At 36.8% G+C, this 23,865-nt stretch overlaps 2 protein-coding genes across 6 annotated transcripts in view; both read right to left on the bottom strand.

Annotated features, from left to right (window-relative positions):
- Nucleotides 1-884: 884 nt before the first annotated feature.
- LOC132154940 (solute carrier family 2, facilitated glucose transporter member 2-like) lies at nt 885-9,327 on the bottom strand. Its single transcript, XM_059563677.1, has 11 exons — nt 9,168-9,327; nt 7,588-7,683; nt 7,223-7,422; nt 6,953-7,077; nt 5,750-5,865; nt 5,403-5,565; nt 3,418-3,605; nt 3,192-3,296; nt 1,863-1,964; nt 1,533-1,736; nt 885-1,432 (listed from the first exon to the last, which is right to left on the bottom strand). The coding sequence occupies exons 1-11, from the start codon at nt 9,174-9,176 to the stop codon at nt 1,229-1,231; spliced, it is 1,512 nt and encodes a 503-aa protein (XP_059419660.1). The 5' UTR covers nt 9,177-9,327; the 3' UTR covers nt 885-1,228.
- Nucleotides 9,328-9,457: 130 nt separating this feature from the next.
- LOC132154938 (TRAF2 and NCK-interacting protein kinase-like) overlaps nt 9,458-23,865 on the bottom strand; it is a 68,288-nt gene continuing 53,880 nt past the window's right edge. For 2 of the 5 annotated variants that reach the window (XM_059563674.1, XM_059563675.1), the window contains 17 exons: nt 21,548-21,712; nt 20,772-21,017; nt 20,065-20,192; nt 19,834-19,973; nt 18,876-18,973; nt 17,020-17,195; nt 16,648-16,753; nt 16,394-16,537; nt 15,865-15,956; nt 15,417-15,595; nt 15,170-15,313; nt 14,839-14,973; nt 13,981-14,081; nt 13,643-13,792; nt 12,753-12,912; nt 11,781-11,920; nt 9,461-11,675 (listed from right to left, as the gene is read on the bottom strand). In XM_059563674.1, the coding sequence (XP_059419657.1) occupies nt 11,592-11,675; nt 11,781-11,920; nt 12,753-12,912; nt 13,643-13,792; nt 13,981-14,081; nt 14,839-14,973; nt 15,170-15,313; nt 15,417-15,595; nt 15,865-15,956; nt 16,394-16,537; nt 16,648-16,753; nt 17,020-17,195; nt 18,876-18,973; nt 19,834-19,973; nt 20,065-20,192; nt 20,772-21,017; nt 21,548-21,712 (2,388 nt within the window). In that variant the 3' untranslated portion in view covers nt 9,461-11,591. Of the gene's footprint in view, nt 11,676-11,780; nt 11,921-12,752; nt 12,913-13,642; nt 13,793-13,980; nt 14,082-14,838; nt 14,974-15,169; nt 15,314-15,416; nt 15,596-15,864; nt 15,957-16,393; nt 16,538-16,647; nt 16,754-17,019; nt 17,196-18,875; nt 18,974-19,833; nt 19,974-20,064; nt 20,193-20,771; nt 21,018-21,547; nt 21,713-23,865 lie in introns of all 5 variants that reach the window. The other 3 variants (XM_059563672.1, XM_059563673.1, XM_059563676.1) reach the window with 3 other exon arrangements.

Consider the following 23,865-nt stretch of genomic DNA (forward strand, 5'->3'; position numbering starts at 1 on the left):
TCCATCAGAAAATTGAAAACATGATGATATTGGGAGTTCCATAGGTCATTATATTTGATCTGTAGTATTATCAACTACCAAAAAGTACAGATTATTGGAGAAAGAATAAATGACTACTTTGAGGCTCCCATTCAGCTTCAACAAGCCTCTACATTCCACCTTTATCAACATTGATGATAATACGTTTCTTGAGGACCAAAAGTTATTTTAAATAATAATATTGCACAATATTAATGTTTTTACAAATAAATGTAGCCTTAGTAAGCACAGACTTCTTTCAGAAACATTAAACATTTACCAAATCCATAATTGTGAATGGTAGATTAAGTACAGTAATGTACACACAGCATCTTTGCAATAACTTTCCAGGCTTTTTTTCACTCATCAAACTGCAATGGAGTATAATTTTAATGGAAGAATGACAAAAGCAACAGACAGCAAAAAAGGGTTTCAGCACTATTGTTTTTTTAAAGCCTTTCCTAGTACTGTATGAACAATGAATAGACTCTGCTGCTATTCCTATACTATAGGTTCAAATGTAAATAAAGTAGCAGTTATTTCCTAACAGTCTTATATCAAGTAAAGCAAATCATTGCTATGACATGTTTGTTATTGGAATGATTTACTTTAAAACATTAATAATTTTCTAATGGCAAAAATACACAAATGTAATACCACCACTGTAACTTTTAATACCACCACTGTAACTCTTGAACAAAATGTAAGAATTTTCTCTATGCACTGACCAACTGTATGTGATGTTCTTTCACAGGTTCATTTTAAAATATTTATCACCTATATGCATCATAGTTTATAATCTTCTTTCAGGTTACTGGTTGAGCTTTATGACACAACTGAATCTCTCTATATATCACTAAAAGGTCAAGTCATATTAATAAAATACACAAAAAAATTATTTTATAATGCCTTAAAAAAGGCTTTAACATATATAACTTTGGGAATATAAAGATAATATACAATCATTTAAGTCTCAGCATCAGTTGTACCAAGGCCAGTGCATGTCTATATTGTGCACCATCTTTCACAATTAAACAGTTGTATTTAGTTAATCTCTTTACCTGCTTCTAGACCAATTATTTCCTGTCAAATGATGAGCTGGTGCAAGGCTCTGTGTAATATAATACGGCGGATCATTTCTGTCACAGGTGAGTTCTGTGACAGCAGTAACATCGTTCATTCCACAGTTTTAAAAAGATAACGGTCCCTTTCAGGCCTCTGTAGAGCTTTTGAGCTGCACCATCTCAGCCTCTTCTTGAGGTTTGGAAGGGGGGGCTCCACGTTTGTGATGAAAGACAGCCGCTATCTCCTCAAAAGTCTTCCCTTTTGTTTCAGGTACACGCAAGTAGGTAAAAACAGTGAAGCCGAATAGGAGTACTGCAAAAATGACGAAGACATATTTCCCACAAAGACCCTAAAGACCAAAGTAGAGTTATTCTTATTTTGAAGACCCTATGTAATGATGGCATGTAAATATATTGCACAATATTAACGGTTCAGGGAACTCAATATACCTCTAAATAAGGGAAACACATGCCAACAATGAAATTACATGTCCAGTTGCAGCACCCAGCTAATGCAATGGCTGCTGGACGCGGCCCCTGACTGAAGATCTCCGCCACAATGAACCATGGGATTGGTCCAGGACCGATCTCAAAGAACGACACGAACAGGAATATGGCTGCCATGCTGAGGTAGCTCATCCACGAGTAAACGTCCTGAGAAGCAGAATTAAGAGTGAGACATAAAACAAACACGATCAAGTAATTCAGTCCTATAGTTATCTTCATTTCTGTTCAGTTTTGGTTGTCTATTACAAAAATAAAATAAAATTCAGATCATACCTGAAAAGCCAAGCCCACTGTCATGGCCACAGCACAGCAGCACATTCCTCCCAACCCAACTATAGTCAGTGTCCTTCTGCCTGCTCTGTCCACTATCATCACCTGTAAAAAACACACATGAATCAGCAGGACTGTTCAAGAATCACCCGAATTATCTGCAATTGCCTTTATGCTTCAAGAAAGATTTTCAAAAGTTTTTGTAATTTGTTTTAGTCATATACTGACATCTAGTGGCTTTAAACTTCTAAACATGCTTCATAGGGGAGAATAAATACTAGGTAAATACTGGGGGGAAAATGTCTCAATTAACCCAAATTCACTGTTAATATTTAAATATTTAGTTTATTATTATTATTATTATTATTTATGCTTTTTCTAACAGTTTGGTGGACATTTGTATATTTATCCATATATGTTTTGTATTCCCTCTTTTATGAAAAGTATTAATGAACTATTTTATTTATATATTGTTAATTTATAATTATTTTATATATTGTTAAATATTTAATTTTATTATGTTATGTTATTTTATTTTTTATTTTATTTATTTTATTTTTTTCTAGGGATTTGATGGTCATGTTTACATCACCACCAGCCTTTTGGGTTTTTATTAAGCTGTTTTCATCAATCTGTAGTCTTCATCTCATGCGAGTTCACATTTAAACCATATATTTTTTAAATTACTTAATTTTAATTATTCATCTCTCTAGAGCTAAAACTTTCTTGAGTGAAAATCAATCAATTTCTAGACTAAAGCTCCGCACTTTCATGCACCAGATTCATCCAAACCTGTTCTGAATGGATTGGTTGATTTAAAGTAGCTCTTGACTCTTTACTCAAAACTGTTTTCACTTGCAGGCTGCCCTTGAACTAGCAGAGATAAACACTGCAAAGTCCCCGATAACATATGGCTGCTCTCCAGCTCTATGAGCCGAGAGAAGCAGGCTTCTGCCAACTCTCCAGATCCAGCAGTTATTATAACTTAATCCATTCACAAGATTCAAGGTGAGATGTCTCACTGGGTCATGGTATATTAAATATGAGCACGATTGATAATGTCAGCACAAATTTGTACAAATCTAACCTAACAAAATGACACATTTTGATCACAGTGCTAATGAGAGCTGCTCTGCCGTCAGTTGCAATCTGTTGTCTAAAGAAACATGCCCTCAAGTTGGAAAATCTGCAATATTAGTCTTGAGTTATTTTTAAAAAAAAAAGCATTAAGGGAAAGTAAGACCTGAGAGGCAACAGCACTCTGCTGTTTCTAAGAGACGAGAGCCTGTTCCTCAGCAGTCAGTGTTTGCCTTTAAATTAGTGTCTGTTTACCGACAGAAGGGTGAATATGATGTTTATAACTCCCACTCCAATAGTGGCATACTCAGGTTGAGCAACCCCCGCAGTCCGGAAGATCGAGGTAGAGTAATAAAAGATCTAGAAAAAACAACAAAGAGAAGATCAAATGTTACAGTTGTCTAATAGTAATGGGGTCCATAAAATGTCAATTGAAATTTTTTTTCAATAAAATGGGAGTATAAAGGTAGATTGAGTGTACAGCGTTGATCCCAGAGAACTGCTGGGATAAATGCATCATCAGGGCCACAAAGAGCTGCTGACGGTACACCGAGGAACGGAGCAGCCGCAGGATGGACATTTGTGCCTCATTCATGGCCTCCTCTTTCTCTGCCTGCATCTCTCCTATGTCCTTTGAGGTGTCGTAATCTCCCTTCAGCCTTTTCAGACCTACCAGAGGGAAGAACTGAGACTCATTCTTTTTTCTGATCTTCAGACAAGAAGTTCAGAATGTTTTCATTTTTATTTATTTATCATTATTTAAGTAGAAAAAAAAATCTATGAAAAGAGCTAATTCCAAACCACAACTATAACAATAATGACAAAAAGGTAAAATACGGTACATTTGGAATCACTTTCATTACATATAAATGTACAGTAAAGACCAAAAGTTTTGGACACACCTTCTCATTCAAAGAGTTTTCTTTATTTTCATGACTATGAAAATTGTAGAGTCACACTGAAGGCATCAAGGGCTATTTGACCAAGAAGGAGAGTGACCTAGCCTCCACAGTCACCGGACCTGAACCCAATCGAGATGGTTTAGGGGTGAGCTGGACCGCAGACAGAAGGCAAAAGGGCCAACAAGTGCTAAGCATCTCTCGGGGAACTCCTTCAAGACTGTTGGAAGACCATTTCAGGTGACTACCTCCTGAAGCTCATCAAGAGAATGCCAAGAGTGTGCAAAGCAGTAATCAAAGCAAAAGGTGGCTACTTCGAAGAACCTAGAATATGACATATTTTCAGTTGTTTCACACTTTTTTGTTATGTATATAATTCCATATATATTTCCACATTTGTTAATTCATAGTTTTGATGCCTTCAGTGTGAATCTACAATTTTCGTAGTCATGAAAATAAAGAAAACTCTTTGAATGAGAAGGTGTCACCAAACTTTTGGTCTGTACTGTATATATATATATATATATATATATATATATTTATAAACAACTGGTTAATCGTCCATTGGTGTGGACGCTGATATATTTTTTGTTTTCGTTCTTGGTGTGAAGAAGCTTTTATAGAGAAGACAGTTAAATTGTAAAACATTAAACTGTAAAACATTACACTAAGACAAAATTTAAGTAGCACATTAAAATGTTTTTTATTTAATTCATTATTATTATTATTATTATTTAATGTCGTAATTTTACAGAAATAAAGTTGTAATGTTACAAGAATAAATGTATAATGTTAGCTAAATAAATTTTTGTTGTTTCAAAAACAGTCAGTGTTACAAGAATAAAATGGTAAGTTACAAAAATATGCTTGTAATGTTAAAAAAAATTAAGTCATAAGGTTACAAGAATTATTCTCATGACCTTATGTTTTTATTTTTTAACATTACAACCGTTTTTTGTAACTTACCATTTTTTGTAATTTTTTCTTTTTTTGTTTTTGAAATATAGTCAATATTATGAGAATAAAGTCATAGTTTTAATGGAGTTTCTTTCAATTTGAGAGATTAAAAACATAATATGGCCTTTAAAAAGGGTTAAAAAGAAAGGGTTTTGACGGTTAATATATATATATATATATATATATATATATATATATATATATATACATACATAGCTTCATCAATGCACAGAATGTATGTGGAGAATTTAGATTGGCTAGCATGCGTCAGTATTTACTTAAAAAATAAAAAGAGAGAGAGAAAAAAGAAATTATTTTGGCAAATCAGCACAGAGTTATCATTAGATTTCGGCAGTGAAATGTAGGAAATTGAATTTATTAAGGAGAAAGAACCAGAAGGATATTCAGGAAATTGCCTGCTTTGTGCATCTGTAATGTCAGCCTGTGGTCAGCTCCACTTCACTTTGATGCTACTTTGCTTATTCTCATATTTCTGACTTGAATCTCAAAAAATTTTATTCTTGTAGTTTTGGCTTTATTCTTAAAATGATAGTACTTTGGTGTCAGCAGAAGTCTAAGAGTAATGACTAAGAAAGGCTTTGGCACATACTCTTGCATGCTTCTTCCACTTTGCCTAGTTTGATGTAGAGATATCGAGGACTCTCTGGACACACAAGCAGCAGCAGACTCTGCAGGATAGCAGGAGCTCCAGAAAGACCCAGCAACACGTGCCACATGTCATCATTTCCCAGCAAGAAATCCAGACCAATGACCTGTAGATGACAAGGACAACTGCACACATCTTACAGATTCTAATAAGAATTGTAATAAAAAAATTTCCATGGAAGATCATGTATGGTTACTTAATAAAACTACATGTTCAGTTAATATTCAGTTCCCAATATGAACCTGTTAACTTTTATTGTGTATTAGACGTATTATAAAAGTGCCACTCACTTGACTAATGAGGATGCCAATTACAATAGCCAGCTGGTGAAGTGCTCCCATAGCACCTCTGTACTTCATTGGAGAAATCTCTCCAATGTACAGAGGCACCAGGCCAGATGACAGACCTATAACAAATGTGTCATACTGTATATGAATAAGTGTGCACTCAAAACATATTGCATATTCATACATAAAACAGGTGACAGTGCAATATAATAAAACAAAATTTAAGTAAAAAACAAACATTCATTACATCTGAAGCAGATGAGAAGTGATCGTCTTTGTAAGTGAACCATGAATCATTCACTCGAACGATTCATAAAAAAAAAAAAAGATTAATTTAGGTAATAAGCAAATGGCTACCTCTATGTGTGAGTCACTGAATAATTCACTCAACTGATCTGATCAGGAAACATAGCTACCGAGTGCTGCTCAGAGACCCAACAGTTTCTGCTGTGCTTTGTTTAAAATGATTTTTGTCGCAGTCATGAGAGGATTGGATCATTTAATATGTGATATTTGAATCCCGTTAAGCAAAACGAATTATTTCATTTTTGCTAATTGATTTAATTTGATCTTAAATGAGTTCAATTAAGATTAAATTTATATTTTCAATAGCCAAATTCCCCAAACACACCCACATATGCAATCAATGATCATATTGTGATTAAAAAAAAATAATAATCAGAAATTGTGAGTTCCAAATGTGCCTTCCAGTTCAAATATTTTATTCATTCATTACATGACACAAAATGAATTGTTCATTAACATCACTATTTCATTGGTGGAGCAAAAATATACAAAATATCTAAAATGTGAGTTATTTATTTATTTGATTATTGAACTGCGGTATAAAAGCAATATCCAGCTGTCTAATATTCTGTACAGTTCTTTCTGGTGTGATGTTGCATTTGATTTTTTTACATGACTAAATTACTAATTTTTACATTACTCTTTTTTTTTTTTTTTTTTACTTTTTTTTTATTATCAAAAAATGTTTTCTTTTTATCTTATGTACTCTTGTTTTTTTTCTTGTTTTTAATAAATTTGAAATAACATTTATTTTCAAAAATTTTACTATTTATTGTAATTTTTTTTTTTTTTGCTTATTATTTTATGATCATTTTTAATCATTTGATCAATTATAAAAAAGCATAGCCTTGCTTTTCTCTAAAGATTCCATGAAAACAGAGGCAAGCTTGTGTCTCTTACCACAGTACAGTCCCATGATAGCACGTCCTGCTATCACCATGAGGTAAGGTGTACCTATCTTAGCCAGGCCCATTAGCAGACCAGCTGTTATGGCCAGGACATTTATAAACAGCATACCTTTGATCCTGTAAATCAATATATTATACAAAAAAGACCACAGTTATGAGTCACATTCCACTGAATCTGAACACATAAAACATTATACTTTCAAGATAAGGGAAGATTACATTTTTTCTTGCAATCAACGTTAATAATTCACGAATACTCCACCTTCCACGGATGTCGCTAACAAAGCTCACTAGAAAGGAGGACACAATGCCTCCTATGGAGAAGGAGGCCACAGACAAGGACCAGTACATGACCACAGATGCATCAGTCGGTTCTTCATGCTCTGTTGTGTTTCCTCCTTCCCTACGAGCTAGCTCTTCATTATAGACACCCAGAGATCTTGCATAGTGCCTTTCAATGACCTATAACACAAATTGCATAATGCCATGACTAATCACTTCCCAATAATAATAGAGAACAATAGTGCTTTCTCTTGATGATATAATCTCAAATAGATAAATGCATGTCCCGCTGGCTCTGAATGCAGCTAGGAGTGTGAAGGTTTTAATGATGGTGTGATGACTGACCTTCTGTGGGGCGTTGATGACGCCCATGCTGTATCCCATCTGTAGAGAGCCAAGCGCAGCTGTGAACACTGCCAGAGCGAGTGTGCCAGTTAACTGCTGTGAGACAGGAAAGCACAACAGGTCCTAATTTTGACCTTCCACAAATGAAGGCCTAAAAAAGTCTGAGCAGAAAGTCTTTCATTCATAAAATCACCAATTAGAATATCTAAGCATCCTTAAATCAGGATACCTTTACTTCAGATGCAAATTGAACGTATTAAGTCTTGTTCTTGAAATTGAACAAAATTAAGCGAGTTTATGTTTAAAACAAGAACAAACATCTGTTAACGGGATATAAAAACCTGTGTACTGAGCACAGGTTAAATATACTCACTTAATTTTGATCAATGCCACATAAAACAAGACTTTTGTCATTTTGCTTCTCAAGAAAATGTACCTTGATTTAAGAATATTTAGACATTTTAAGTAAAAGAATAAATATGTAGTATTTTTTAACTTTGTCATTGCTAATACAAGTCATTTTCATTTAAATAGCACACTGACATATTTTGTTCCATTCAGTTTATTCCTTACATTATTATTGACAATATCAATATTCATTTACAGTATCAGTATTGTGTACTCTTGATCAATTCAGAATGTGAAATTAGCAATACAAACAAAACATTTTATTCTAACACTCAATTATGTTTCCCTCTTTAATTTATAATTAAGAGCAGAACTTTTTAATATAAAGGTCTTGCACTGAAATAGAAATGTTGGTGAACTAAAAAATAAACATTTTAATTAAATTGTGCACTTAAATTTTTTTTTTAAATTAATAAAATGTATTCTTTGTTTGAACAAACATTTGATTTAATAACAATGAACACAATAAGATGTAGTTTGGGTAATGCTCTTTGCTAGTATAACTGATGTGATGTAACTAAAAAATGAATGTTATAACATCAGAAATGTAATTAAACATATTTTGTAAATGAGTAATACCTGAGTAAACAGAACTAAAGCTCTTGATGGTCTGAAAATCTCTAGTATGTGCATAACACGTACTACATTACAATTATCTTCTATAGTAAAAACAATAACAATGCACAATTACAAACATACATGTACGCATACTATAGTTTATTAACATAACTAAGTTATGTAAATAACCAGTCATACAAACTGAATGTCCTATTAGACACTTTGAATGGTTGCATTTCTTACATCTATTAAAATAGTTTTCATTCACATAATAAAAGTATCTGTATTCTGGTCATTTTCGGTTATTCTTTTGACAGCTTACAATTAAATGGCGGTTTATTTTGTCAAATCAAAGTAACATTAATGATAAACCCAGAAACCTCATAATCAAAGCATGAATAACACCTGCATTCACAATTCCGCATGTTATGACTATAATCTTACCCCCCCCCCACCCCCCCAACAAAAATACATTTAAATTCAACATACAAGTCACATCAAGACACTATTTCACACCATTCACCATTGCCAAACTGTTACTTATCATTCAGATACAATTAAAAGGCATTTTCATTATTCATATGAATTCCTACAAAAGGATTCAATCAATTTACCTTTTCCATTTTCCATGAAGTGTCAGGAAAAGCCGTTCTTGGTCATTAATAGTGGCTCCAAGGTTCTCGGTTGCTTTCCCAATGCTCAGTAAATGATCAATCCTGTTACTGCAGGATCATGCTGCACATGTGTGCTGAGCTGGAGACCTTCTGCCCTGATCCACTAATGAGGTCCATGGATCACCGCTGTTTATGTGCTGCTTCAGGACAATCATTTTCCCACTGAACACCGGACTATTGTTTCACTTTTTTTTTGTATGCTCAAAATGATTGACATTATTTTACTTTTTGTATCATTTTAAGGCATATAATTACGTTTATGATGCAAATATTAAAGAATACCAGGTGTCAGTATTGCTAGAATGGTGCTTTTTTTTAATTTGCATAAAGCGGCTGGATAAGACGTTACATGTTTGAGCAAGAAGAGTTAATGTATTACACCTATCAGAGCAAAGTTCTCAGTGCTCAGAGATACTGGTGCTTTCATGAGGTCTGGAAAACAACCAAAGAGTCAACAGAGTGAAGGACACTAACACGAGCCACAAAAGTTACTTATATGTTCATTTATTTTTTTCTCATTATAAAATAAAAAAAAAAAAAACCAAAGAGGATATAGTGCTTCTATCACCGTAAAATAAATTAAAATCTTGTTTACAGCTTTCTATGATCATTAAAAACATATTAAGACAGAAACATTAAGTAACCATTCTTGAGTGTCAAATAAAGTAGTTAATTAAAAGAGCTCAGGTGAGGTTCTTCCCCAGCACTGGCCGAACACAGTGTTTCACACAGCATACATACATACATACATACATCAGCAGGACATTATTGCTAAAAACCTCTCATTCCCTTACCATTAAAATATCTTCTTTTGCTATGTAAGAGATGTGAAAGAAATATAAATATATATATATAGTGTGCAAAAATCAAGCAACTTCGAGAATATCTAAAGCGTTGAACTGAAGACCCAGCCAAACATAAAAACCAAAACAAGAAAAAAGAAGTCATAAACTGAAAAAAAAAAGCTAATGAACAATACAAAAACAATACATTATGGTTAATATCTGTTGATCTTCTGTAGCGGCTCTGTACCAACATTTGTACCAAGAAGTTAAGATCAACATTTGTGATATTGTAGTCCAAGAGATAAATGAGTACCACATACTAATCAGATGAAGAACCTTTTACTTTTTTTGGAATGTTTCTGAGCCCCAGGTTTGTTTAACCCATTAAACACTGGTGCAAATTAAAAGTGTTAAGAAGCTACAGCTTAATTGAACAATGCTGAGACTTCTGAAATGTTGAGAAGAGAGACTTACGGCCTACAAATGATGGCCGAAACATAAGAGTTATGCCGTAAAAATATTATGCAAAAATAGAAAATCAAAGTGCCTCTAAAAATCGATTTCACACAGGCTTATTTGTGCTAGTAGGCACTATAATTAAATCTAAATAAAGCCATCATCAATTCTCAATAGTCACCGAAATACAGGTGCTTTTATCTTTCTGTTTTTTATTTTTATTTTTTTCATCTCAGATATGTTGCTCTGACATACACATCGCACAACATCTGATCCAGTGTCGACACAAACATGCAACCAGTGAGGAGGAATGTTTTCTTCCGCATATGGCTAGATTTCACTGTTAACTTTTGTGCTTCCATTTCTTCATGTTTCAAACATTCCAGAAAAAAAAATTGAGTAAAGAATTCAAAACTTTGTATGCAACTTAAAGATGCATTCATGATCCATTCAGCTCTGTATTTCCAACCTCAAAAGCTATCAAACATACTCAAAATATTTTGAGATACAGTACTTTGGATAAATGTACAGTTTATGGATTTTGTTGACAATATACAAATGAGCACCAGCGTTATTCAATTTCTTTCAAGCATGTTGTTCACTTTTAAGAAATTGGGACAAAAATGGCCGTCACAGATATTTGTCAAACCGACGGAAGTGTTGGCCAATATCAAGAGAAAGTGAAAAATCAAGAGACTAAAGCTTGGTCTTAGCCTGAGTGCTTGCTAATGTTATCCCCACATTTGTTATCTTTTAAATATTATCCAAGTTTTTACAATCATGCAACTGACTAAAATTCATTGGGAAAAGTCAATCAAAACAGGAGCATAAAGGGGAGGACCCTAAAAGAACAGGCTTTACCAGAGGCCACAAATAAGGTCTAAAACCTAGTTCAAGTTAATGAGCCCCCTCTTCTGAGAACTGCGTGCCACTGCAGGTGACGTCAGTGTGCAGAGAGCCAGTGCTCTTCCTACGGGACAGACCCATGTCTCCAAGCTCACTCCTCAAGAGTCTCTCATATTTTTTAAATCTTTTTCAGACCAAACTGTACGGTCAATGTACTGTCGGCTGCAATGCAATGCTGACAGGAAAAAGGCTCCACGGTGTTGGGTCTGCAGGAGCTTCACCAGTTCATCAAAGAGTTCCTGTTCAGCGTCATGAAGAACACTTGACTGCTACCGCCTGATCGGACTGAGGCAAAGAACACCTGCAGAAAAAAATAAAAATAAAATAAAAATCTAAGCTTGTCCAAAATGGTCAAAGCTGTTTTAGATGAGCAATAACACTAGTGATCTACAACAATAAGTCTAACCTTGTCATTCCTCTCACAGAGGAACTTAAGTCTCTGAGCTCTCTTGTGCATGAAAACACCATCCAGGTGGCCCGTTTCAACAGAGCGGATCTCAATGGCTTTCTCTCCCCAGCCCATGATCTGGTTGGAGTGGATATAAGCTGCAAAACAGAAAAACATCTTGTTGAGTTCTCATGCATAGACAATCTTTATACAAAAAACAAAGTAGGGTACCATAGTTATCTCAAAAGTGTGAACAACGTAGTTTTACTTTTTGAAAAAAAAAACAAAACAAAAAACTGGTTAATGTCTGTGCTATTTTGTTCATTTCTTGGTTCTTGGGGACAAAAAGATTTTCAGAATGCAGAATGCAGATTGCAGAATGTCAAAGTCTCTGTTTTCCATATAATGACAGTGGTTTAATTACTTAAATAATGACTTAAACCTCCTTATTTCAATATGTTCCTCATACTGCTTCGGAAGAATTCGGAAGAACTACTAATAATCATAACACCCTGCCAAACTCTCCCTCATTGTGATTATTATATATGATAAAGCATGCCAAAAGCCCTTAATCCTCCAGCTGATGTGTTACTCAAACCAGCTCATACACACACACACACACACACACACTTCTCAAAACAAAGAAGTTGAAGCCAAGTTTGAATGTTTTTGAACTCTGGGTGAACTACTTTTATCTCTTCGCACAAGGCAGAGGATGTGTGGCAGCCCTCTGTTGTTTTCACACAATTCTGTCGGCATTGCATCCCTCAAGCTCTACCCATGTGCTGGCAGCTAACAGAAACAGACACTGCACTAGAGGCCAATCGGATATCAGTGCCACTGTCACTATGGACTCATGCTAATATTAGCCAATACAGCAAAATATGCTGTTTTTGTAATTATTCTCTGAAGATAAATAAAAGTCATTCTCTATTCAGTATGGCCCTGTTTCCTCTTGCACAGTTGGGAAGGGTATTGAAACAGACTCACCAACAGAGGTGGGCATCTCTCCCCACTGCAAGACCACGTCCTTGGTAATTCTGCCGTAGGTGTTGACATAAACGCCCTCATCTTCATAACACAGCAGCATCTCCATGCCATCAGTCTTAGGAAGCACCACGATGGCATGAGGGGTCACGCTGCTCTGGATCTAAGACAGAGAAGAAGAACGGGTTACTGGCAGTTCATGATGCAGATCTTAAGGAGACCGTTAGATGGCCATGTAATCCATTTACATTTATTAATTCAAGGAATCATTGTTTACCAAAGGGAATCTATGGAAGAATAGCATTTCATACAAAAAGCTTATTAAATTACACTAATAATTGCATTTTGGTAGCTGTGATTTACCATGTTGTATATTTAAGCAGTGAGTATTTCAACTGGTTGTTATGCATTACATTTCAACTGACATTTATTTATCTATCTATCTATCTGAAATAAACATTCGTTATCTGAACATAGTATACAGTATGTAGTATATGAACAAATACAGAAATCAAGCTTCTGACTTCCTCAAAGCTCCTGAAATCATCCTTACACTTTTCACACTTTCAAGTGCTGTGAAGGGAACATAACGTGTGGAGGCATATGTTATTTCACTAAGATTAGAATACAACCCCCAAGAGAAACACTGCCAAGGGAACCTCTCAACCAATCAAGAGGATGTCACCCATGACCGGCTCCCTTACCCAGAAGCACAACTAAATTGTGTTTTTACAGACACCAAACCACAGCCTAGTATCAGAAACTATAACCAAAGGTCTGCACAGCTACTTAATTTGTAGTTAAAGAGGGTTCGGTATCGTAAATGTATTATTGATGGCAACAGAAACGGATCCAGCATTTCTATGAGGTTAATTTAAAAACACATCACTTACATGTGATGGTATGTAGATGTCATAAGGGTTTCCAGATTCCACATCTATGACATGAAAGCCCACACTAGAGCCATAGATGACCTTTAACCTTTGACCCTCTTCTACTGTCAGGTCCACCAGCTGAGGCCTGTGTTGCAGCTCTGTGAACGACTGCCAGAAAAAAAGAGATACAGATACAGAAATGGATGCTGAGTCTAGAGGGCTGGTTAAACAGGCAGTTAATGCATGCAAACCTTTAAGGCATTTTCTTTCATTGAAAAATTATATTATTATATGCTAGTTAAATAGCAAGTAAGAAATGCAGAGAGCATTTGAAAGATAAGAAAACACCATCATACCTTGAATGCCATGAATTTATGGTACGGCTTGGGGGCCCATGCATAAATCTCTACAGAGTTCTTCAGTGCGATCACCAGGAATTTAATTCTCTCGTATTTCACTGAAAACAAAATAAATCATGCTTTCATTTACCTGCAGCTCACAGTGGCAGTCTGTCATATTCATACAATGAAACAGACCGTCCCCCGCTGATACTCTCCATGCTGTTAGAGATGAGCTGAATGTCAATCCTTTCGATTAGCATCAGAAATCTTGATAAGTCTACTCAACTGCCTACGTCTTAACAGCCTCTGCTCTAACAGGGAAGCCTTCATCTTTCAACCCCAATATCTTGGACGTTGCTTCATTCTGCATGCTCAGAAAATGCAGCCTCACATTGTCTAATGTGCTGCTACTATTTCTATTAATATGTAATGTTGCAAATCAAATGGAATATAAATAATAATAAAAAAACTTAAATACAGGCTCACATTGTATTCCATGAAGATGCTACTATTTATATATAATATTGTAAATAAAATATAAAAAATATAATAAAATAAAAAAATTAATACAGGCTCACCAATATGTGGTCAATGTTTATAATAATGTTGCAAATAAAATATCTAAAAAAAATTATTATAATTATAATTTTTTTGATGATAATATGAAGTCGCTGATATTTATGAAACAATACTGACAATTAAAATAGAAAACTCACTGACTCATCAAACTCTTTTAACTTTTATTCTTTATTAAGTTTTATATGGATAGTAGTTGATACTGTGTAATATGATGGTATTGGTATTGAGTATTGTGAAATTTATATTGATATAAAATACTTTTGTATTTTTGTGATAACTTTAGCAGAGACTTACCAACTTTATAGTGAATACAGCCTTCCAGATCCCCAACAGTGATCCAACCCTGTTTCTTCTCTACCTCCGGATCATTGTGCAGTATCCTGTTTCTCAGCCATGACAAGTAGTAGACACGTAGCTTGTTTTTCTTCCCTGCAAACATCAATGACAAAGCTGACATCTTAATAAAACATTAAATGTATCCCCAAATGACACAAAGAGCTGGCCCCAGGCTTTTTTTTAGCAGAAAAAAGCACTATGCCTAAAAATGTGGACTTAATTGTCATCTGACTGCAGTACACGACACTGAAATGTCAACTTCAACTACTTATTTTGTAGTGAGACCAACCTGATATGGTGACCAATACATTTAGACCTTCTAGAACTTCCATCTGTTGGAAGCGTCGGCGAGTGATGAGGTTATACACCTTGCCCTGACCGCTGCGGTCCAGCAGCATTAAACCGTTCTCAGTGCCCACCAAGAGATTCACACCTGAGCATCCACAAACACAAAACACAATACTTGTCAGAGTTGGATTCTGACTCAAGAATGTATATTTGAGGAGTAACTGAAACAAAAAAAGGCGGTGATGTACCCCATAGAGCAGCACACAGGATCTCCGAGTTGAAGCGTTTCTTGTACTTGCGGATCTCTGGGGTGTCGCTGTGAGGTCTGATGTTGGTGGGGTTGACATTGACCACAGAGATCTTGCGAGCCTCGTTCAGTTTGGCCTGTTCCTGACGCAACAGCTCATTAGCAAACAAAGCTGCAGAGGTGTGAAGACAAGAAAACCCATTAAATGAAAGAGGAACTATTTAATTCATAAATGGATGTTTGGACAAGAACCAAACCCGGCAGGAGAAAGCTAAATTATGAACCGCTCTTATCTCATTCAGTGCCCAGAATAAATCTATTTTAAAACCCATTTTGTCCAAAATGTTGTGCCATCCAAATTACTTTGCATAATGTTCTTCCTTTCAGTGTTGCAGGCAGTGAAAACAGGATGTGTTTGTTTGTGATCTGTATATTTACCGGCCGCTGAGCTCTCATCGTTGTCGCCTGTGGGGGAGCTCTGATATACACATGGGTCCATAAACGGAGTGAAAGAAGCTTTCGAACCACCTCCATGACAAAACTGATAAAAAACAACAATTGAACCATGTCAGCTCCAGTAAAATGATTTAATAGCAGGCATTCAGAGAAAAACAGTCTGGGGTTGGGGCTTAAAATATAACAGAAGCACAATTCCTGCTGTTTAGATAATAGATGGTTAAGGAAAAAAAAAGAGTTCTGTAACACAGCAGGACATTTTAGACTTTCACTTGTGCCTATGAGTCAGTAAATAATGTCTGCAACAGAGATATGAAAATGGGAGTCATTAGGACAGCAAAGTGTTTTCCTCACATTTTTAGTCCCTTTAGCATCATTTTAATTCTAGTTATAGTGAAGAGAAGAGAGCAAATTAAAGGGAGAGGAGGGTAGCATAGGATTGGGAAATAACTCAAGCCGGATTCGAAATAGCTTTGCCTGGGTAAATATATTGGATATGTATCCCTCTTAAATGTTATCTACCTTATCCATAGAGTTTAGGTGCTGGGAATTAAGGCCTGTTGGAGTTCCTGATGGGGAGTGGCTTTGCTGCACCAGGTCTGGTAGGTTCCCGTGGCCTGCGAAACCATTGCTCCCGCTGTGGCCCAAGCGTTGCTTTTCATTGTTCTATAGAGAACATCAAGTCAAAAGTGTGTTACACATTTGAGAAGTGAGAGAGAATAAGTTTTTTTTTTGGAGTTAAATAACATTTAATGTTACTGGAATTGGGGTCTTACCTCTCTCATTCTTAGGGTGCCATCTTTAGACTCAGCATTGTAGGAGTCGCCAAAGGACTCATCGTGGCTGCTTGTGAAAGACCCATTATTTCTCCGAACAGACGGCCTGAGGAAGACAAATACAAGAAACTTAGACTTGCATTTTACAGAATCAGATTAATACAGAATTTAATTTTGTGCTCATTTTATGGACAGACATAGAAAAAGAATAAGACGAGAGAGGATAAATGTGGAATGGGGAAGAGGATCAAAAAAGTTGCAAGCCAGACTTGAACATGAAATGCCCCCATAAGCACCCTGACACAACATGCCCTGATCGCTAAGCCACAGCTCTGACATAAAATTTAGAGAGAACTAATGGTTTGCACTTACATGATCCTGGGGATGTCACTGACTGGCACTGTGCCGTCATGCCCCACAATACCATCCTCATCCTCACTGCTCTCAGTGTCCTCACTAGAGGAGGAGTAGTCGGTCAATTTAAGGGGCGGCCGGTTGATGTCATCTATTCGCAGCTCCCTCAGTTCTTTAGCCATGGCAGTCAGATCCTGAAAGAAAGATAGAGATAATCATATAACTAATATAGTAACATTACTAACTTCAGTAGCTGACAAGAGCTCAGTTGCTTGATTTTCTTTTCAATGTTACATTACTGTTTTTTTTTTCTCGAGCCATCAGAATTAACCATCAGGATTCATTAAAATGAATTGGTGTATTAGAATGTAACACTAGAATGGACCAGTTTATTTTCTTGAACCATTAGAATGAATTGATTCACTAAAATGATTCAGTACATTTAATGGTTCAAGAAATTGCTATTAATCTCTGCAAATGATTTGCTGAGTACTTTGGAGGTCTCAAGCAAAGGTCACCTGTAATCAGTTTGCATTTGACCTGTAATCCCAGCTCTAAACCCAACATAAAAACTAAACTTGAACCTGAACTTTAGTTGCTATGGAAACAGCAAGGCTCCCAACAAATAGCTTGGGTTATTTGCGCTGGGGCGAAAGAATCTGAGCGGGTAGTGGGGAGAATGACACACACCCACACAAAGACTCCATTGACAAAGCCACTGGCAATCCAGCCTAGTGAGAAAGTTGAGAGGGTAAAAGAGGACAAGCTTTTCTCAAGTCAGCATTGCTATTGGGATTAGCTGGCAAGAATTCCCAAAGTCCTCTGCCAAGCAACCTTTAGATTGAGAGACGGATGGGAATGTTACCAACCCTTACTCTGGCTTTCCAGCCCTAATTGAGGTCCAGGTGAGAAGACAGATAAAGAACAGCGGAGAGAGAGAAAACACATCAGAGACGTGCATTAAGAGTGCTGGAGCTGGTTAATACAGATTGTAGGTCAGCTAATTATGTAGACAGCCCAAGGCCTTTGTTCAAACATTAATCACACCTCAGAGAGACGTTTTCAATTACTAAACATATGTTTCCTTAAGTAAGTACTTGGGTTGTCCAAGCCAAAATGCCGCCACAAAAAAGTAAATGTAAAATAACAAAAAATAAAATAAAATAATAATAATAATAATAATAATAATAATAATAATAATAATATATATATATATATATAGGAGAGCATGGTGCTGGTATCGCCAATGTCATGGGCATGATTCCCTGCCTGGCAATGCATAAGCTAATAAAATGTGTATCTTTCATGCATTTGGCAGCCGCTTTTATATAAATTGACTATCACAGCATTTTTTAAAGATATATATTATGTAATATTTAAGTAGCTGTAGACTTAATTTTATTGACACCAACTAATGGGAAAAAAGTGTAAATCATTAATTTAAAAATTACAATAATATAATATTAATACAACTGATAGTTATTCCAAACAAAGTCTAATTTTAAATACCAGTTTTGGACAGGTGTGACATCCAAGAATTTTAATTTTGGTGTATCACTTCTTTAACAGCTTTTAGTGTTCACACATGGAAAATTGGCAGAGAGGACAGACTGAACAATATAACCAGTTGGACATTTGGCCTCCAACAGTAAAACAGCATCTGCGACTGAACGTTGTTTAGTCTAGAACTGTGTTTAGAGGTCACTTCTACATCCAAAGAGAACTACAAGCACCTTCAAACAAATGCTAGATTAAAAATTTGACAAAACAGGAAGTGCAAATAGTAGTGTGCATATTGAAACAGGAAATGAAGATGATATGGCTAGATGATATATGGCTAGATAATATATGAGTGCCAATAGGATGCAACTTACCGCAGGTCGACCAGGTTTGTTCAAATCTCTGCTTTCCACCTGAGTGTGTTTGGAAGTCTCCTGTAATGCCACTGGAGATCCTTCTGATTTACCAGAGCCTGGAAAACAACATAACAGGATTTAAACAGATGTTCAAGATTCGAGGACATCAAATTTAAAAGTTTAAGAAAAACCCAAATTGATGGACCTGTATTCTGATTATTAGGGAGGAAAGACAACTTGTTCTCAAACAGAATGATAACACTGAGATTATTGCCGCTATTGGTAAGAGCACGACTCTGCCCATCTTTGAAGTGCCTATAAATACACCTACTAGAACTAAACAATTCAAGTGCTCAAAAAAGGCAAACAATGTATGCAGCATGTCATACTTTACATCCACTTCACTCTCTGGAGGACGAGCGCAGTACTGCACATCTGACAAGGTGAACAGAGTGGAACCGCCCAGCAAAAACAACTAGAATGAAGTCTAAACGAGTGCCAGCTCCTTCAGTCCCTTGGAGGATGTCAGACTGAGGCATTCTGGGAGGTTCATGTCTGCACCAGTCACTCATAACACAATATGACCACATACACTGGCTTATAACAAAAGGATTGCTCACAGGGACCCAGGTTTAAATCTGGCCTGGATCAAGTCCTGCTCCTCTCTATCCTTCATTTGCCTGTCTGCCTCTTTTGACCTGTAAATAAAAGCTAAAAAAAACTTTCTTTTGGATGGTGGTGTGCAGTGGTTAAAGCTCAAGGCTGCTTTCCAGAAGGTTTCTGGTTTGATCCCTCAAAATCATTACTTAATCACCATGTACTGTAACCAGTCGGAATAGTCCCAGAAAAAAACGGTATGGCGTCAAAGTTGTGTGAGATGATAATGTAAGAATTCTACAACTGTTCTGTCCACATGATAGAAACTCAAGATTAAATAAATGAAGAAAGAAATACACAGCATACACAGCATTCTGACCTTTCTGCTGGTTCCTCTCACTGGATCCAGGTATGGAGCAGCCCTGAGAGCTGGGTGTGCTGGAGCTGGATGAGCTGTTACTGCTTGTTCTCTGCAGAGCCACATCCAGGGACAGCTCTGCCCTCCTCAGGTCTGGATTACTGGAGAGTTTATGATACAGTCAGTGCTTCAATACACCAACAGAGCAACACCTCCAGCATGAGTTCTGACTGCGAGCTGAGCTTAGCTGACCTGGTGCGGATGAGCTGAGAGGCCGCTCGCCCCCCTCCACCAGACTCTCCGTTTCCAGGAGAGTTCTTCCTCACCAGAGCAGGGGAGATAGAAGTGGTCCGTTGGGGCACCTGGGTAGTACCGCACAACTTTAATCAAACACACAAATGACCAAACATCAGTGACAAGGGATCATAGCGTGATCACAACAATAATTTATCTTGAACAGCAAAGAGAGACATCATAATTTATGAATAGTCTTTGAATCATTCATTTGGAACACACCAAAGTCTCATGTTAATGTGCTTTAAACATTCACTGTCTACCATACAAAATCTTGTGGTCGGTAAGATTATTATTATTTTTTTTTTATGCAACAAATCAGCATATTAGAATGAATTCTGAAGGATCATGTGACAGTTAAGACTAGAGCAATGATCCTGAAAATTAAACTTTTTAATTTGGAATTTTAAAACAGATTTTAAAAAGAAAGTCATTAGAAATTGCAAAATAATAAATACAAATAATTATGATTGTAATTTTTAAATCAACTTGGTGAGCATAAGTCTTTCGAAAATATTTTTAAAAATCTTAACGACACCAAACATTTGAACCGTAGTCTGTTTGTCAAAATTATTATCAAAGGATATCCCTTTAGGTGTGAAACTTTTAAAATAGGAAAAAAGTAAAGTTCATCTTCAAAAGTTCATTACTGTAATAATTCTGACCTTGGGAGGAATGTCATCTTCCATAAGCCAGGGGGAACTGCGGTCAGGCTTTTCTTCGCGGCTGGCCATGCGAGGGGCCGGAGGGGGTATCTCTGAAGTCAGGTCGGAGTTCTGCCGTGGCATCTCTGGCCGATGGGACTCCAGGATCTCCTGGAAGGCTGAAACGCCCTTGGCTGACGGATCATGCAAGGACTGGGAGACCGACAGAGAGGAGCTATGGGACCTCACTGGAACCAAATGAGTCATCTAAGAAGAGGAAGCAATCATAAAGTGCTTAGATCATGATTCAGACACACTTTCACCAACAAATTTTCATGACCTTTCCAGTCATCTGTGACTACTTGATAATTTTCGAAGGAATTATTAATTGCTGGTTGGATTTCCATATGTGTTCCATCTGTACTTGTCTTTTCGAATGAGAACATTTATTTATACTTGTTACATGTCTCCAATAACACCCCTAAAGAACAAAATGATGTTTCACACTGGCTCATGAGCATGTTTTATAATAAATAAAGCAGGGATGCAAAATATTAAAATTCTGTCCAATAAGCCAATAATTAATTTCAAATTATGGTCAACAAAAGTCCGATATTAAAATTCAATCCTAAAAATAAATGCTACAAAATTAAATCGTTTTAAATGCTGAAAGTGAATTTATGAACAGAAAACAAAAACAGAAAAAAGATATAACTTTTATAAAACAACTGATACAGTACAGATATACTGCACATTAAGAGTGATTCCTTTCACAAAAACCAAACTAAATGTTGTACCTGAGGCTCCACAGGGCCGTGGATAGGAGGGGTCCGTGCCGGCTGCATACCCCCACTGCTAAAGGACTCCGAGCGCGGCGGAAGGGAAGGGTCGGAGATACGGTTAGCCACTTTATGCTGCAGGGCAGGAGAGCTCTGGCGGTTCAGTTTAGAGCGTTCTTCAACCTTCATGATTAATAAAAAGCCACATTAGAACAGGCCACAACAGATTTAACTCAGCCACCACAACCAAATAAGTGAAAACTAGCAAGACATTGAAAAATGCACCAGCAAACACTAAAGTTAATCAGTTGATACTATTACACCAGCTGAAAGAGAAAAGCAATCTATTCAGCAAGAAGCGGAATTATCCATTGCATGTTGATCAAGTCATTCATACAACAGTTAGAGCAGACCAGCACCTTCCACAAGCAAAGAGACTGATGACCTTTGAGAGTTGAAAGGATGGAAAGTATGTCAGTGGGTAAAGAAAAAGCCAAGATATGAGACACTGCTTGGCAACTAGATGAAAGGATTTCAGTTCCTGTGTAATTTCTAAGTCATCAAGGTAACCATTCACATTTATACAGAACCTTATTTGAGCTTGTCAAATTCAAAAACAAATGGGTGGCTAGTGTGGAGATGGATGGCAGCTTGCTCAGATATGTCTAGGTTCATAATTTGGGTTATTTAAAGGGCATTCTAAATGGAAACTACATGATCCATCATTGGTGTTTAAAAGTCTGTTTCATTGGTTAAGAAGCGTTTTATGTCCAATCCAAGCACAATGCAACAAGAAATTTGTTGCCAATAAGCGGAAATTTTATTTTTAATTTACAGTTGAGCACTGTAGGAATGAGTCTTAAAACCTGGAAATGACATGTTCCATGTTCCAGAAGTCAATGTTTTTTTTTTTAAATAATGTGTGTGGTCAACACAAGGTCAACATATTTTGATTCTATTCATAAAAGTCATTTGTTTTTTGAATGTCCCTTTTCTATTCATAAAAAAAATCATTTGTGAAGATTATCTTGATGAACAAAACTTGCAATAATTATTAGTCACAGAGCTTGTTTTCTATTAAATTATTCTTCTCATTAAATCCTTTAGGCTTTTACTGTTAAGGGAACAAGGTTAACTTCAGGGTTGGCCTACAAAATTACATCTTTCATACAGCACTCATTGTGTGGATTGGGAAGATAGACAAATTAGATTTTGCTGACTAGACAATCGATTTCAGCTTTGTGCTTAGTGTGTCTGGTCAGGACACGGTGTAGAGAAACAAAATCATGGAACTGATTCCGCTATCCTGGAGTACTTCCAGAATTCTGAACACTTCCCAATAGATATAAAACTCGATGAATGCTTTTCAGACTAAACATTAAACCTTTAGTATTCAATCTTTCTCCAAAGAGGTTTGATTAGAATGATTTGAGGAGTTCACCACATGCCACCTTGCGAAAGAAAAAGAGGAGCTCCAACACCAATAGGCGATGCACCCAGAAGCAGCCAGCAATGGGCTGCACTGATTGCTAAGGCTTACATAAAAACAGAAGGCATCCAAGCGGGGTGGTGGGCCATCTGATGGGGCTCATAATCAGGAGGAACAGGGGCAAACAAATGACAGAGGAGCTTTCATGATGTCACTGATGAGTAAGAGCCATGGGAATAGGAGGAATGGAGACACGTGGAGTGGTCAACAAGTCTACTTAATGGCCAGTTGCATAATGTACATACATAGATTTTAGGAATAGCATTCAGTAGATAAAAAAGTGCCATCTGACAATCTAGGAACGGCTATTTACATCTAATTACACCTATTTACAATGATCAAAGACCACCTCAATTGACGAGGGGCCTGATTGTCATCATGTTGCTGTAGGAGAACGGGGAGCCTACCGGGGACAAATTGGGGCTGACCACGGGGCTGCGATGGCTACCTGGGGATGGTGACCTTGAGGAAACTGGGGTTCCTCTGGGTGTGCTTCGAGGAGAAACCCCTATCCAGCGCAATACAGAGCGGAGCGGTGCGGCCATATCGGAATGTTTAGGGGATTTGTGGTGACCTTTAAAAAACCTCTCGCATTCAAAAGAACTGGAGCGCCAGATAGGCCGGTTAATAATCTGCCTGGGCAGCTTCACCGAAGGGGATGAAGACAGGTCAAGAGCAGAGGAGCAGCGATTTACATGAAATGAATTGTCTGAACTGAATGTTGCAAGAGGCACGGACCACTCCCATTGCGGCACCATCAGGAGGTTCTTGGATGGCACAGAGTTTGAACGATGATCTTTGGCCAACATCTCTCGGAGCGAGTGCTCCGGGGCTGACTGGGACAGCA

The sequence above is a fragment of the Carassius carassius genome, chromosome 12 (genome assembly GCF_963082965.1).
Source record: "Carassius carassius chromosome 12, fCarCar2.1, whole genome shotgun sequence".
Classification (NCBI taxonomy): domain Eukaryota; kingdom Metazoa; phylum Chordata; class Actinopteri; order Cypriniformes; family Cyprinidae; genus Carassius; species Carassius carassius.

What these genes read in the sequence shown, in the direction of transcription:
- LOC132154940 (XM_059563677.1), bottom strand. An exon ending in TCATCAACGCCCCACAGAAG is followed by an intron (nt 7,423 to 7,587) that starts GTCAGTCATCAC and finishes TTTGTGTTATAG; the next exon opens with GTCATTGAAAGGCACTATGC. An exon ending in TATCATGGGACTGTACTGTG is followed by an intron (nt 5,866 to 6,952) that starts GTAAGAGACACA and finishes CATTTGTTATAG; the next exon opens with GTCTGTCATCTGGCCTGGTG.